At 38.5% G+C, this 15868-nt stretch overlaps 1 protein-coding gene and 1 pseudogene across 1 annotated transcript in view; one reads left to right on the top strand and one right to left on the bottom strand.

Annotated features, from left to right (window-relative positions):
• Nucleotides 1-4905: 4905 nt before the first annotated feature.
• RHAG (Rh associated glycoprotein) overlaps nt 4906-15868 on the bottom strand; it is a 36834-nt gene continuing 25871 nt past the window's right edge. Inside the window, exons 6-10 of the mRNA XM_012760907.2 lie at nt 14565-14702; nt 13546-13667; nt 7020-7093; nt 6743-6816; nt 4906-5649 (exon numbers count right to left, since the gene is read on the bottom strand). Of these exons, the coding sequence (XP_012616361.1) occupies nt 5584-5649; nt 6743-6816; nt 7020-7093; nt 13546-13667; nt 14565-14702 (474 nt within the window). The 3' untranslated portion in view covers nt 4906-5583. The remainder of the gene's footprint in view (nt 5650-6742; nt 6817-7019; nt 7094-13545; nt 13668-14564; nt 14703-15868) is intronic.
• Nucleotides 10845-12845, top strand: LOC105869215 (proteasome subunit alpha type-1 pseudogene; annotated as a pseudogene).

The following is a 15868-nucleotide window of genomic DNA, read 5'->3' as shown; positions in this document are numbered from 1 at the left end:
TTTTTAGTTGGCCAATTAATTTCTTTCTATTTTTAGTAGAGACAGGCTTTCACTCTTGCTCAGGCTGGTTTGGAACTCCTGACCTTGAGCGATCCGCCTGCCTTGGCCTCCCAAAGTGCCAGGATTACAGACATGAGCCACCACGCTGGGCCAAGAGAATAGTTTTAACTGAACTAGATTCTTCTTAGATTGGATCCTAGAGATACTCCAGTGGTACCTAATTGTTTCATCTTTCAGTATTTTGCTTTAAGATACTTCACCCTGAGATTTTACATTGAGGCTATGCATGTATTCAAGGAAATGGAGAGGTGTTCATCAATTGGTTTACAAGTGTTTTATTTTTGTCTACTATGAACTGAGTACTGGCTACCTGTTAGTTGGTGCAGTCCAGAGGTGGCAGCATCATGATGCAGCTCACTGCTTCTGTGCTCTGGTCCCTGTGTACCTACCCTCCCTTCTTGGCTTCACATTGTCTTTAAGAGAGCTGTGTTCTGTATGTTGTCATCATGGCCATGTAGAGCTCACATGGACAAAAAAGCAATCACTTTCTCCTTGAAATCAAGGATAAACTGGATTTCCTCAATGCACAACACATTAAACATCCACCACATATTGAACCAGCAGCTCATAGAGTCATATTTTGCACTTACTTCATGCTCCATGTGGGGAGAAGAATGGCTGCTAATTTGTTCTGGCTTAGCATAGATATAGTCCCTTGCTCCTTCAATAAGATTAAAGACTTTTTCTGGCAAGTTTTCCTTGAATGGTGAATTTGATTTAGGTTCTTCTCTTATGTCTAGCACCCTACCTATGCTACCATTTTGGCACTCTCCATGCACTTTATCCTGTCACCAGGTCACTAACTATATTGCTGATGAGCTGCAGACAATTGTTTTTTTGTCTGCTATGATTTTATATTCACAGAGTCTGAAACATAGCAGGTGCTCAATGAATTACTATTGAGTAAATGAGTAACTGGATGAATATAAAAAGATTCCTTTGCCTTTTGAAGGCTGATTTCCTTGGTTTGGTTTGTTCGTTCATTCAATTATTTATACATTCATCCACTGAACAGACATCTCTAAAACACATGTTCTATTGAGGATATAAGGGTTACAAAGAAAAAAATGAGTTGTGTTGGGTCTTAAGAAATTTATTCTCTTGTCTTTACATGGAACATGTAACACTATCAAGTTGTAAAACACATAGAGTGATGTCTTTATATCTTATTTAAGTGTCTTCCTTACCTTTGTCCACCATTTTAGTCAAAGTATAGGACCTCTCCTGAGTGACCAGGCCTGGAGGATGTAAAACCTCTGGATTCTAGGAAAAGAAAAGAAAATAACAATGACAACAACTTAGAAAACTCCCCTCCTCTGTGTTGGAGGAGACCCATGGGATAAGGATCTGGTACTACTGACTTGTAGAGATTTGTGAATTCCTAGGGGATGGTGATGCAGCTTCCTAATTGGAGTGCTCCTGATTGACAGTGGGTCTTCTTTGTCCCCTATGAGCTGCAGGTGAGCTTAGCAGGTACTTTGGGTCCCTTCTGGCCCTCATTCTAGGAGAACACCAAGCTTTGCCTGCCGAAAATCCTGAGGAACAAAGAGGTTTCCTTTAGGTGCCAATCCAGGAGATTTATATTTTGGCATTTGGCAAATCTCTGATCCAAGCAGCTAGAGATTGCTGTGCCTCCTTATCCTTCATTTTTAGAATTGTCATTCAAGTGTCGACGGAAAAAAAAGCCAAATCTGCAAAATAATTTTAAAGAGATTTATTCTGAGCCAAATTTGAGGACCATGACCCGGAGCCACTGCCAAGAGGCCTTGGGCAAGTGGACTCGCTGTGGCTGGGTTACAGTTTGGTTTTTATACATTTTAGAGACAAGGGTTATGGGTAAAGCCATCAATCAATGTGTGGGAGGTATACATTGGTTTGGCCCAAAAAGGAGGGCCATCTCGAAGCGGGGGCTTACAGGTTATAGGTGGGTTTAAAGATTCTTTAGATTGTAATTGGCTAAAGACATGAAGCTTTGTCTAAAGAGGTGGAATGTTTTAACATAAACTGTTTACCAGAGGTAAGCCACCATTTGTTGTAAATTGAAGGCCTGCAGGTTTGTCTTGCATACTCTCAGGCCTGTTAATGGGTTACAAAGGAAGTCTCTAAGAAGGGAGGGGGGCGTGATAAGGCCTGTCTGACCTCCCTCCTCCTGGCAGGCAACTTTGTCCTTGAATATTCCTCTGGCCACGAGGGGGTCCATTCAGTCAGCCGGTAGGGGTTGAGGATTTTAGTTCACACAAGGTACCTCAGCAGCTGGAACTTAACCCACAGCAAATAGACACAAGAAATGGACAATCTACGTAATGGGTTCCAGCACTCAGAGTTAAGAGAATTAAGAAAACATACAAAATAAGTGACTTCTAATAAAATAGAGCAATTGGAAAAGTATCCCTCAATAGATCAGCAGAGTTCTCTTATCTTGTGCAATAAACAGGTTAAAGACTACAGAAACAAGGGTCAAAGAAGCCTGATCTCAGCTTTCACCAAACTGTCTGAAATTGCACTTAATAATTATGGGCCAATCTTTCAGACTTAGATAAGAACAAAGAATAAGAAAAACTTCCTGAAAATAGTCATTTAGGTAGAATTTGAGATTTTTTTAATCAAATTGACCAATCAACATAAATAGTATTACTTAACATCTTAAATTATTTTTGGAACACATGAAGTATAAATAGTGTTACTTAAGTGTTGACAGATGTGAAAATTTTAAGGCTCACCCCCCACCAGCTGACTGAAAGGAACCCCCTTGTGGCCAAAGGAATATCTTAAAATTAAATTGTCTGCCAGGAGGAGGGAGGTCAGATAGGCCTCATCATGCCCCCCCTCCCTTCTTGGGGACTTCCTTTGTAACCCATTAATAGGCCTAAGAGTATGCAAGACAAACCTGCAAGTCCTCAATTTACACAACAAATCTATGTCCTGTGGCTTATCTCTGATAACAGCCCCTTATGTTAAAACATTCCAATCCTTTAGATAAAGCTTCATGTCTTTAACCAATTATAAGCCAAAGAATCTTTAAGGATCTTTAAACCCACCTATAACCTGTAAGGGCCCCCCATCCCACTTTGAGATGTCCCACCTTTATGGGCCAAACCAATGTATGCCTCCCACGTATTGATTGATGATTTTACCTGTAACCCTATCTCCCTGAAATGTATAAAAACCCAACTGTAACCCAGTCATATCGAGTCCACTTGCCCAAGCCCTCTTGGCAGTGGCTCCCATGGTCCTCAAATTGGGCTCAGGATAAATCTCTTAAAAATTATTTTACAGAGTTTGGCTTTTACTGTTGACACAGAGCAGGGTTAGATTTCGAACTTGAGGGCTGGGCGAGGTGGCTCACGCCTGTAATCCTAGCACTCTGGGAGGCTGAGGCGGGGGGGGGGGGGATTATTGGAGGTCAGGAGTTCGAAACCAGCCTGAGCAAGAGCGAGACCCCGTCTCTACTATAAATAGAAAGAAATTAATTGGCCAACAAATATATATAGAAGAAATTAGCCGGGCATGGTGGCTCATGCCTGTAGTCCCAGCTACTTGGGAGGCTGAGGCAGAAGGATGGCTTGAGCCCAGGAGTTTGAAGTTGCTGTGAACTAGGCTGACACCACAGCATTCACCCTAGCCTGGGCAACAAAGTGAGACTCTGTCTCAAAAACAAACAAACAAAAAAAAAAAGATTTTGAACTTGAACAAAAATAGCAACCCCCCAATAAACAAAATCATAATAGTAACTAAGGAAATGACACTCACCCATGCACACACACACACAAACTTGCCAGATCTACAAAAATAGACCATGATTTACAAATGAACAAGCAAAAATAAATTGAAGGAGTGGATGAACTGAACCAATAAAATAAAAGATAGAGAAGAAAACAGGTTTGGGTAACAGATCTAGCAGATTTTCCATGTGAGTAACAGGAGCGGTGAAAAGGAAAAATGAACAGATGGAGAAGAGGAAGTTACTAAATACTAGGAGGAAATTTATCTGAACAGAGGAAGACTCAAGTCTTTAGATTAAAATGCTTCGCTAAAGTCCAGGCAAGAGAGATAAAAAGATCACTAACTCAGGATTTAAAGAATAAAACTTTACTCTTTGTAGGAACTGCACTGCAAGAAAGCAGAAGGGACTGTTCACAAGCCAGGGACTGGTGGCCATCCCAACCTGGTTCCTTACCACATCAAAATGGCAGGCTTTCTTTTATACCTGAGTATACCCAAGACCCTCCAAGATTTGCCTTATGATTAGCAAGGGATGACGAGGTCTTAAACATCCTGGCAATGAAATTTTTCTGTGTGATGATCAGAAGGGAGAAGACAATGGAGAGAAAGTGAGCACAATTCGAACAACTTATTTAAAAGAAAATGTATGTTTGAAAGAAGTCATCTATGATTAGTAATATAGTTAGGATCTATAAATAAATGATACTATTTTTATAAGAATAAAATATTAAATAATCCACTGTTAGTTATAATTTTTAAGTTCTAGCATTCAGAAACTGAAGTTCTGCTAATTATGGTGGGCCGATTTTCTTATTTATACCTAAGCATATCCAGGCAAGGTTCCAGGACTCAAGGGATAGAAGAAAAATATTAAAAGTTTCCAGATAGAAAAATAATTATTTGGTTTTCTTAAAAATAATTTTATATGATTATATTGCTTAACTTTTCAATTATTCAATTCTTTATAACTTAGTCTATGAGACATTAACTTGATTTTTTATGACAAATACATTATAAGTAATAGACTATATAATATTTTGATTGAGTATGGACAAAATATGAGGACTGTGTGTAAGTGCATGTATGTGTGTGTTTGTTACTAAAATGAATTCCAGCCACAAATGAAAGGAGAGCAAAAGACTAATGCTTTATTTTATAATAACATTTAATTCTTGGAAATTTTATAAAAGATAGACTTTGGTCAGATAGCATTTGAGCTCTTGTTACAAACAGTAAACATGCAAAAGCAATTAAGTATATGAATATTCAAGTGAAGATATAACATTACTAGCTAGACCATTTTTAAAATCAAAAAAGCACTGTCTAAAACAATTCTATTACTGAATTACATATATGCATTTCTTTCAGCTTTCTCATATATATTTCTTACATATATTGTTGTTTTATTGGCTTTAGTTTTATAATCTTTGGGATTGAAGACATAGTATCTACATTAAGAAACTGACATAATTAGAAAACATTGATTTCTATGTAAATCAACCTCTATTGGGAAAAATACAAGAATATACATCAAATCTCCACTCTGTACCTATCCACTGGCAAAAGCACTCTGTGAGTTCTGGACAGAATTCATTTGAACCTCTGTTTTGTGAGTCACATTTCCTCTGTTCAACAATCATTGACTATCAAGAGACAGCACCAGACATACGGACATTTTTACACTGGCCATTTGGGACCTACGACCTATTCACGTTGGTCCATATTCTCTTTGGATACTGTCTATTTGTTTAAACTTCATTCTAGATAATGGGAAAGGAAGCTGGAGTGCAGGAATGGTATTCAGACTTCAGGATTCAGCTGGTGGTAGTCATGGAAGTGACTGTCATAGTCTATCTTCTTAGGGACCTTTAAAGAAAACAAAATTGGGGTACTTAATAGTTTCTTTCACTGGACTTATTAAAAGTTAGTATGGAAAAAAAAAGGTGTTTTCAGTAATTATTATCCAAGTTTAGAGAGAACTGGTAATCAAAATTTTTTGTGTTGGAGAAAAATAATAGAACAAATATTTATCTCACCCACCCTGATTACATTCCCTCTTTTCCAATCCCATTCTCCCTGAAATCCTGATGAAATCGCCCAAGCATCTAGCCCTCTCAAGCTTTGTAGGAAATAATTTGAGAGAAAATGTCAACAGGGTAGAGGTAGAAACTGGAGGATAGAAAGAAGCTGATTTGTTATTCACAGAACCTCTTGATGTATACTCACTCAAATTCTTTAACCTTACCTATTCCTCATGCTTTTGCCTTCTTTCACATATGGTATTCAATCTCGCACCCTTGCCTAGAACCTTATTTTTACGAGTAGCATTTTTATTGCTCTCAGAAGGGTGAAAAGACAGTTGCCAACTCGACTCTTTTGTTCATCTAGTTTGTGCTTTGGAAAATACCACTGCTTCTGATTTGATCTGGCTGGACACATAATCTCTCTCTCTTTTTTTTCCTTTTTTTATTACTTTATTATTATTTTTTTGACACAGAGTCTCATTCTGTTGCCTGGGCTACAGTGCAATGGCATCAGCCTAGCTCACAGCAACCTCAAACTCCTGGGTTTAAGCAATCCTGCCTCAGCCTCCCTAGTAGCTGGGACTACAAGCATACACCACCATGCCCGGCTAATTTTTTATATATGTATATACATATTTCTTATTTGTACAGCTAATTTCTTTTTATTTTTTCATTAGAGGCAGGGTCTCGCTCTTGCTTAGGCTGGTGTCCAACTCCTGAGCTCAAATGATCCGCCCACTTCGGCCTCCCAGAGTGCTAGGATTACAGGTGTGAGCCACCATGCGCGGCCTGGACACATAATCTTAATTTCTCTCTATAAGTAGTGAGTTCACCCAATTTCATCACGCATATGCCACACTTCTAGGCTTGAAGTGAGCAAAACATTCACTAGCAAAGTCATCATCTGCATTCTTGTTTGGAATACTGTACAGTACCTCCCAATAAATGGAATCATCATAGCAGTTCTCGTCAGATGGCTGTCCCCAGATAGGTATTTTTAGAATTAAACCTGTGAAGATGGAGGGAACATTAGTCGTATTATGATGCTAAAGAGAAAAATCTGCTTGCATAGTATTAAAAATGCCATGTAAAAATCACTCCCTTGAGCTGACATGATTACTGACAGAAGTTTTGAACACTTTTAGTTTTACCAATCGACTTGCTTATTAAGAGAGCATGAGGTACAGGGAAGTGTTCACTTTTTATACTGACCTGTAATCAGCCCTCCAACAAGTGCTGCTCCGATGGAAGAACCCAGTGCGGCAGCCTGCATGGCCACGGTAGTCCTAAGGAAGCCAAATGAAAAGAATCACGTTTCTGTGGACACCAGCAAACAAATCTCACCTACCGAGAGCGTGGATGTCTGCCATCTTCTGGCCAAAGGGCAGCATGACACACCAGCGAATATAAACGTTTGTTACAATTTTTTTTTCTGTCATATTTTTATTTTCCTTGAAACTCTTAAGCAGTGTTAGGAAATTCTTAGACACACTTCAAGAAGACTAATACTTTCATGTGTCTTCAGGAATAACCAGACCTTTCTTAGAAAGCGTTTAGCACGCAGAAAATTGATCCCTGATGTGATTCATTCAATAAATATTTATTGAGTATCCACTCTGTGACAGCTTTTCTTCTAGGAACTGAAGGTAATGTATAAAATAACATGGGCTAGCATCTCTCCTTACCTCGTCCTGAAACAGTTAATATAAAATCAGAATATCTATCAGTAAGACCAGAAAATTTCAGCATGTATTGTAGAGACAAAGCACAGAAGTTATTTAAGTCTATATTCATATGCCATCTTTGAAAGTCATTACCTTAACATGAAATTAGTGAAAAATGCTTTGAAAGTTTGGGAATGAAAAATGTGGTAAGAGGCTACTGAAATGCATAAGGGTGTTACATGAGTGACAGGTGAACTAGGAATATGGGAATCTCCTTAGCACAGTGCCTTGCTCATAGCAGACAATTAAATCAAAAGTGGTTGAAAGATTGAATGAGTGATTCCAGTAAATCAAACAACCACAAAATGAGAGTGTATTGGTATTCCGACCTCATCATGCAAGAGAGAGAGAATACGCTAAACTAAGATTTCTTTTTTCTCTTTATTTGAAAGGTTTAAATTTTTCTACTGTATAAAAAAGGCACAGATAACACATATCATCATAAAAATATTAGAAACTGTAAATAAAAGGAGAAAAGATTAATATTCTTATAATCCTATCAGAACAGAATTTTACATTTCTATTCTGATCTGTCCCTCTCCGACAGATCGGAATAGAAATGTAAAATAAAAATATGTATTTTTCTAAAAATGCAATCATGCTATGATACTTATTTTCCCTTTAAATATATCTTAACTGTCCTTTATGTCAGTAAATGTAGATTGGACCACAATTTGAATTGCTACAGAGTATAACGCTATATAAATATACTATAATTATAGTTTTTAGGTTGATATTAGAATGCTCCTAGTGTATCATATTTTTTAAAATGCCGTGAAAGCATATCCGCCTCTGAAAATGCTTATGAACTTGTCCAATTGTTTCCCTAATATAAAACCTATTTAGAAATGAGATTATTAATAAAAGGTTATATATACTTATATACTTTTTTTTTTTTTTTGGAGACAGGCTCTTTCTCTGTTGCCAGGGCTGGAGTGCAGTGGCATCATCATAGCTCACAGCAACCTCAAACTCCTGGGCTCAAGCGATCCTCCTGCCTCAGCCTCCCAAGTAGCTAGGGCTACAGGTGCACACCACCATGCTCGGCTAATTTTCTTTACTTCTTTGTAGACACGGAATCTTGCTATTTTGCCCAGGCTCATCTTGAACTCCTAGCCTCAAGGAATCCTTCTACCTCAGCCTTTCAGAGTGCTAGGATTACAGGTGTGAGCTATCACACCCCACTAGTCATATCTACTTCTTAAGGGCTTTTCCAAATAGGAAACTGTAAAATTTATATCCTCATTTCTCTACTTTAGCCACCATTCAGAATTATTATTCACTTATTCTTTATCATTTCGGTGAGTGAAAAACTGGTAACTTGTTCAATTTGCATTTCTTTGATTACTAATGAGGTTGAATATTTCATATATGTGTATTTATTTGATTTTCTTCTTTGGTAACCTGCCTATTAATTTTATAGGAATTTGCCAAGATCTTTTACAAGGTGATAAAAGATAGTTTTTGATAAAAAGTGTTCTATGATCAAATAGGCTTAGAAAACACTGAGTTAAACACAATTAACAGCATTATTAGAGTTAGGCTGCCATAATTTGCAGAGGTATCCCTTAAGTACATTAACTTTCCCTTGTTCCATTCTTACCAAAAACCTGCTTTGCATTTTAATATTCAAAGTAGACAGAGGTGAGTAATCTTGGCTCTCAGACGGGCATTTTATTTGGTGTGAGATGTGTGAATTTTAACCAGGTGAATGGGCATTCAAGGCTTGCTCCTCCTCCCCTTCCCAAGTCATTCCCTCTTTCCCTTCTTTTCCATCAAAGAGATGTTTCTAGCCCTGCATACTTCAGTACTAGACCCTCAACCATGAGACTTACCCAATATCTGACCACCCAATGAGGCTGTCAGTGAGCCCAGCCTGAGAGCCAAATAGACTTGTTTTCCTGTATCTGTGGAACAGGTCTAGGCATGATACTCAGGAATTCCTAACCACAAGGCACCTCATAGTGCATTTGTACCCTGTGTTCACACTGTTAACACTTAGGAGTTGAGCTCATTGACACATGCTTCTATCATGCTTGATTTGCATTAACACATTAACTGCCATGTGAGTTATGAACTATTTTTCAACATTTCACATTACTTTTTACATTACTAATTTTCAAGTTTTTATACTACTTTTTTATTGATGTATGTTTTATTTTATTCAGTTATTTATTTATTTTTGAGACATAGTCTCGCTTTGTTGCCCGAGCTAGAGTGAGTGCCATGGCGTCAGCCTAGCTCACAGCAACCTCAAACTCCTGGGCTCAAGCAATCCTGCTGCTTCAGCCTCTCGAGTAGCTGGGACTACAGGCATGTGCCACCATGCCCGGCTAATTTTTTGTCTATATATTAGTTGGCCAATAATTTCTTTCTATTTATAATAGAGACTGGGTCTCACTCTTGCTAAGGCTGGTTTCGAACTCCTGACCTCGAGCAATCTGCCCGCCTCAGCCTCCCAGAGTGCTATGATGTATGTTTTTGAATCATTTTGTTTTCAAAGTTTTTATTCTATTTTTGTAATAAAACACTGTAGCCCCAAGGAAAAACTTTCCTTTCTTTTTGTTTTTTTTGTTGGCAGTCAATGTGTTAAAATATTTTAGTGTTTGGTCTCAACAGTCTTTTAGGGCCTGGGGAGAACTGATAAAAATGTGGTTATTTTTGGGTTGTCCTCCAATTTTACAATAGGGGTAAAAAAAAACCCTGAAGATGAAATGGGTTAATTATAAACATGAAGGAGGAAGCAAACTCTCTATTCAGTGGAAACTACGATTAAATGAGTTTTTCAATATTGATTATTACTTGTCTCTTTAGGGTTAAATTTTAACCTGCTAAATTTTTTTTTTTTTTTTTAAGACAGAGTCTCACTCTGTTGCCTGGGCTAGAGTGCTGTGGCGTCAGCCTAGCTTACAGCAACCTCAAACTCCTGGGCTCCACCAATCCTTTTGCCTCAGCCTCTGAGTAGCTGGGACTACAGGCATGCACCACCATGTCTGGCTAATTTTTTCTATATATTTTTAGTTGTCCAATTAATTTCTTTCTATTTATAGTAGAGACGGGGTCTCGCTCTTGCTCAGGCTGGTTTTGAACTCCTGATCTTGAGCGATCCTCCCGCCTCGGCCTCCCAGAGTGCTAGGATTACAGGTGTGAGCCACTGAGCCCAGCCAACCTGCTAAAATTGAAAAGGAGATTTTTCTTTTTCAATTTATGCAACTCTAGTAAGTGGTTACCCTGGGACATTGCTAGATACACTTTCATCTTTTTTTTTTATGCATTCAATTGGGTTTAAAAATTTAGCATTTTGGCTCCCTGATTCCTAGCTTTGCAGGAGGCTGCAGCCAGGCCCACACTGGAACCATTTCACAACCAGTATGACAATGATGTTACTGTTTAGAACCCTCAGGGCAGGATTCATCAAATTGAATATGCAACGGAAGCTGTTAAACAAGGTGCAGCCACAGTTGGTCTGAAGTCAAAAACCCATGCAGTGTTGGTAGCTTTGAAAAGGGCACAGAGCGTACAGCTCATCAGAAAAAAATTCTCCAAGTTGACAACCATATTGGTATCTCAATTGCAGGGCTTACTACTGATGCTAGACTGTTGTGTAATTTTATGTACCAGGAGAGTTTGGATTCCAGATTCGTATTTTTTTTAATTTTTTTATTTTTTTTTATTTTTCAAGACAGAGTCTCACTTTGTTGCCCAGGCTAGAGTGAGTACCATGGCATCAGCCTAGCTCACAGCAACCTCAAACTCCTGGGCTCAAGCAATCCTGCTGCCTCAGCCTCCCAAGTAGCTGGGACTACAGGCATGCGCCACCATGCCCGGCTAATTTTTTGTATATATATTTTTAGTTGGTCAATTAATTTCTTTCTATTTTTTAGTAGAGATGGGGTCTCACTCAGGCTGGTTTTGAACTCCTGACCTTGAGCAATCTGCCCGCCTCGGCCTCCCAGAGTGCTAGGATTACAGGCGTGAGCCACCGTGCCCGGCCCCAGATTTGTATTTGACAGACCACTTCTTGTGTCTCATCTTGTATCTCTAATTGGAAGCAAGACCCAGATACCAACACAATGATATGGCCGAAGACCGTATGGTATTGGGCTGCTTATTGCTAGTTATGATGATATGGACCCTCACATTTTCCAAACCTGTCCATCTGCTAACTACTTCCACTGCCGAGCTATGTCCATTGGAGCCCGTTCCCAATCAGCTCATACTTACTTGGAGAGACATATGTTTGAATTTATGGAGTGGAATTTAAATGAACTGGTTAAACATGGTCTGCATGCCCTAAGAGAGACACTTCCTACAGAGCAGGACCCAACTACAAAGAATATTTCCGTTGGAATTGTTGGTAAAGACTTGGAGTTTTATAATCTATGATGATGATGATGTGTCTCCATTCCTGGAAGGTCTAGAAGAAAGATCACAGAGAAAGACCCAGCCTGCTCAACCTGCTGATGAACATGCAGAAAAGACTGATGAACCAATGGAACATTAAGTGATAAACCATTCTATATGTGCATTATCAAATATGTAAGAACGCAGGAACACATACTGATGACAGTCATCTATACTTTGAACCAAAATTTGCAGGGTAGTAGAATGGTATGTTTTAGGAATCAGTCCAGATGTGAGTTGTTTCCAAGCAGCCTCACTGACACCATATAATGGGGTGCATTTTTCTTTGAGAGGGTCTATGTAATCATTTTCTAGGAAGTATAGGTATCTGTACTAATGTTTTTATATGAAGAAAATAGTGTCTTTGTGGTTTTAAAGACAACTGTGACATAAAATTATTTCACCTCCAAAAAGAAAAGAAAAAATTGAGCATTCTGATCCCTCCTTACTTACTCTGAGTAACCTTGACTTATGGGCTTCCTAGCTGTTTTCTTCCATGCATGACATTCATATCAAATTGCTCCAATCTTGTGTAAAAGTGACAACTGATGGTTTATAGCATCTATTCTCCTGGGTTTGATTGATAGTTTTTTTCCCCCTCTGGTTGTTAACCAGATAATAAATAAACATTTATTCCCAAATTGAGGAAGAATCTAGTTCTATTAGAGCTAGCAGAGATTTTAGAGAGTAAATAGTCCAATCTTTTTATTATACAGAAGTGGAAACTGGGACCCAAAGAGGTTGAGTGATCTCAAAGGTCACATAACTAATTAGTAGCCAGTCTTCTTGATTCTGCAGAGCCAACTACTCTCTACATTATGCCAACTCATTCTTTTCTTCTTCTTTTTTTTGAGACAGAGTCTCACTTTGTTGCCCAGGCTAGAGTGAGTGCCGTGGCGTCAGCCTAGCTTACAGCAGCCTCAAACTCCTGGGCTCAAGTGATCCTCCTGCCTCAGCCTCCCGAGTAGCTGGGACTACAGGCATGCACCACTATGCCCGGCTAATTTATTTTTTGTATATATTTTTAGTTGGCCAATTAATTTCTTTCTACTTATAGTAGAGACAGGGTTTCACTCTTGCTCAGGCTGGTTTTGAACTCCTGACCTTGAGCGATCCTTGCGCCTCGGCCTCCCAGAGTGCTAGGATTACAGGCGTGAACCACTGCACTTCATGCCAACTCATTCTTTGTGGAGACCACAAGGAAATGACTGTTCAACTCATCACGTGTGCTCCCTCTTACACTTTGGAGGGATTATGTGAAAGAGTAAGCCTACTGTAATCTGATGGTGATTATCAAATTGTACTATCTGTTAGGAGACAGTTGTCCATAGTAGAAACATTTAAATTAATGTTAATTTAAAAATAATTAACAATGTTAGCTAAAACACATTTTCCAATAAAATTCTATTCTAATTGTCTTCTCTCAGTTGTGTCTCTTTCATTCTAGCATGGACAGTACTTACAAACTATTAGCTCTTCCATCTATGAACTTCCATCTATGAACTTCCATCTATGAACTTCCAACTATGAACTGCTCTTCCATCACTGGGTATCTCGGAGAGTGTGAGAAAAAATCATGGAACCAGGGAAAAGGACAATCTTTTACTCACGTGTTAGACACTCCCATGCCTACTGCTGCAATGCCAGCGAGGCCTCCTACCACTCCAGGTAAGCCGTGCAGGTTATGGACACCACATGTATCCTGGATCCTCAGTTTAGTAGCAAAAAATGGCTAAAATTATAAAAGGAGGAAGGCTTATTATTTTACTACTTATTAGTGATACTGGGCTCTATAACTGAAATAAATAACCAGGAAGAAGAATTTCTTTATACATAAATTTAACTGTGTATATTTAAGGTATATAAATTGATGTTATCATATACATATAAAAATAAACAAGTTACTACAGTGAAGCAAATGAATACCTCCATTATTCACACACTCATTTTTTTTTTTCAGCAAGAATAGTTAAAATCAACTAATGCATAAATCCTACATACAGTACAATTTTATAATCTATAGGCTCATTTGTACATTAGATCTCTAGGTTTGTTCTTCCTACAGATCTGCTACTTTTTATTCTCTGACCTACATCTCATTTTCTTCCCTGGCCAGGAGAAAAAATGTTATGCATGGCTCAGTTCTCCATCCATATCTGAAGTCCACTTAAGTCAGAGAATTTGAATATACTAGTGGTAAAACTGCCCATTTAAGTCTTTAGTGGAGGGGTTCGAAGGGTGTGATTTCAAGTCCTACTCCTTCTTATATCCTAAATTCCTCAAAAGAGCACAGAGTCCTTAATTACACAGAACAAAAGAATAACATCAACAATTTCAATGAACCTGCCCCAGAGAAAAGTGACACACAAGTACTTAACATGTAATTCATAGGAAATTAAAAACAACTGATATCAGCTTCTCTCCTGCTATCCTGAAGCCAGGAAAGAGCAGAACCACTGGACAACTGAAATGTGAGAAGTATTTCTGAGAGGAAGGCAAATGGACTCCAAACAAGGAAAAGTGTTTATAAAATAAAAACTCAAGGCGTTTTTTTTTTCTTTTTCTTTTTTTAGCTGAGAAGCTAATGGTGTAGATTGAAAGATTGACTCGGAACATCTGTTGTACTCACAGTCAGGAATTTGTATCCGAACACGGAGACGATTCCCGCAATGCTCCCAATGATCATGGAACTGTAGGGCTGAATCTCCATGTCCGCACAAGTGCCCACGGCAACTCCTCCAGCAAGGGTGGCATTCTGAATGTGAACCTGCGTGGTGGGCAGAAGGATGCACGAGGTGTAATGAACCATGCAGAGTTCAGAAGGACTGCAGGAATCTAGGGTTCGGTGGACCCTTGACACATTCTTCAGTTGAAAGGGCTACTGATTATTTTTATAAAAGAGGCTTCTTTGTAATTGCAGAGGGCCCTTCCGCCAAGCAGTTGACATTTGCTATCTTTCTTGGTAGTGGATGAGTAACCAGGTTAATGAGACCAGTGGTGGGAGGCATATGAGAAAATCAAAAGAAGTCGTAGTGGAAGGACAGGAGTTTATAGAGCAAATATTCTAGCAGTTTTTCCTACTTATGCAGTTTTTGGAACACATTGGTGGTATCATGAACCAAAAGAGAACTATGACTGCAGTGTGCTTTGTAGTCTAGGGTATTCCAATATTCAAAGAGGAAATGTAGAGACATTGAAATGTACACATTTCATATGAAAGACAACAGGTTTTTGCAAGTGTCAGTGTCTTGAGAACATTTAGAGATGGAATAAAGAGGAATCAATTTCTGTTTACCAGAATTCTTCAAAAAAATTACATTCTTACTATTCTGCCTGGGAAGCAGAGTTTATCAGTACTTTTAAAAGAGAACCACTGAACTGTACATGTGTGACTTTTTTTCTTTTAATCATTATTTTTATCATTGTTTTTAATGATCTCTCAGGAGACAATTTGGGGAGAATTGAAATATATGTCCTCAGTCATGCTTAAGAAATAAATTATTAATATAATATCCCTTTTCTCCCCCAGGTTAGAAAAGTGTGATTCACTTGGAGGTTACTTCTTTACTGATGTTTCTCTAGCTCACAGGCAAGTAACTCAAGAAACTAACTTGAGGGGGTCTAAAATAATATTTTATTTTAAATTGATTTTGGACACATAAAAGTTATACAAATACTACAGAGAGTTTCTATATGCCCTGCACCCAGTTTCCCCCAATGTTAACATCGCACATAGCCATAGAAAGGAAAATAGTATTGACACAATAATATGAACGACCTTATTTGAATTTTACCATTATTCCTCTTAATGACCTTTTTTTTTTTTTTTTTTTTTTTGAGACAGAGTCACGCTTTGTTGCCCAGGCTAGAGTGAGTGCCGTGGCATTAGCCTAGCTCATAGCAACCTCAAACTCCTGGGCTCAAGCAATCCTC

This window comes from Microcebus murinus, chromosome 5, assembly GCF_040939455.1.
Source record: "Microcebus murinus isolate Inina chromosome 5, M.murinus_Inina_mat1.0, whole genome shotgun sequence".
NCBI classification, from domain to species: Eukaryota; Metazoa; Chordata; class Mammalia; order Primates; family Cheirogaleidae; genus Microcebus; species Microcebus murinus.
This window is presented reverse-complemented; position numbering and strand designations above follow the sequence as displayed.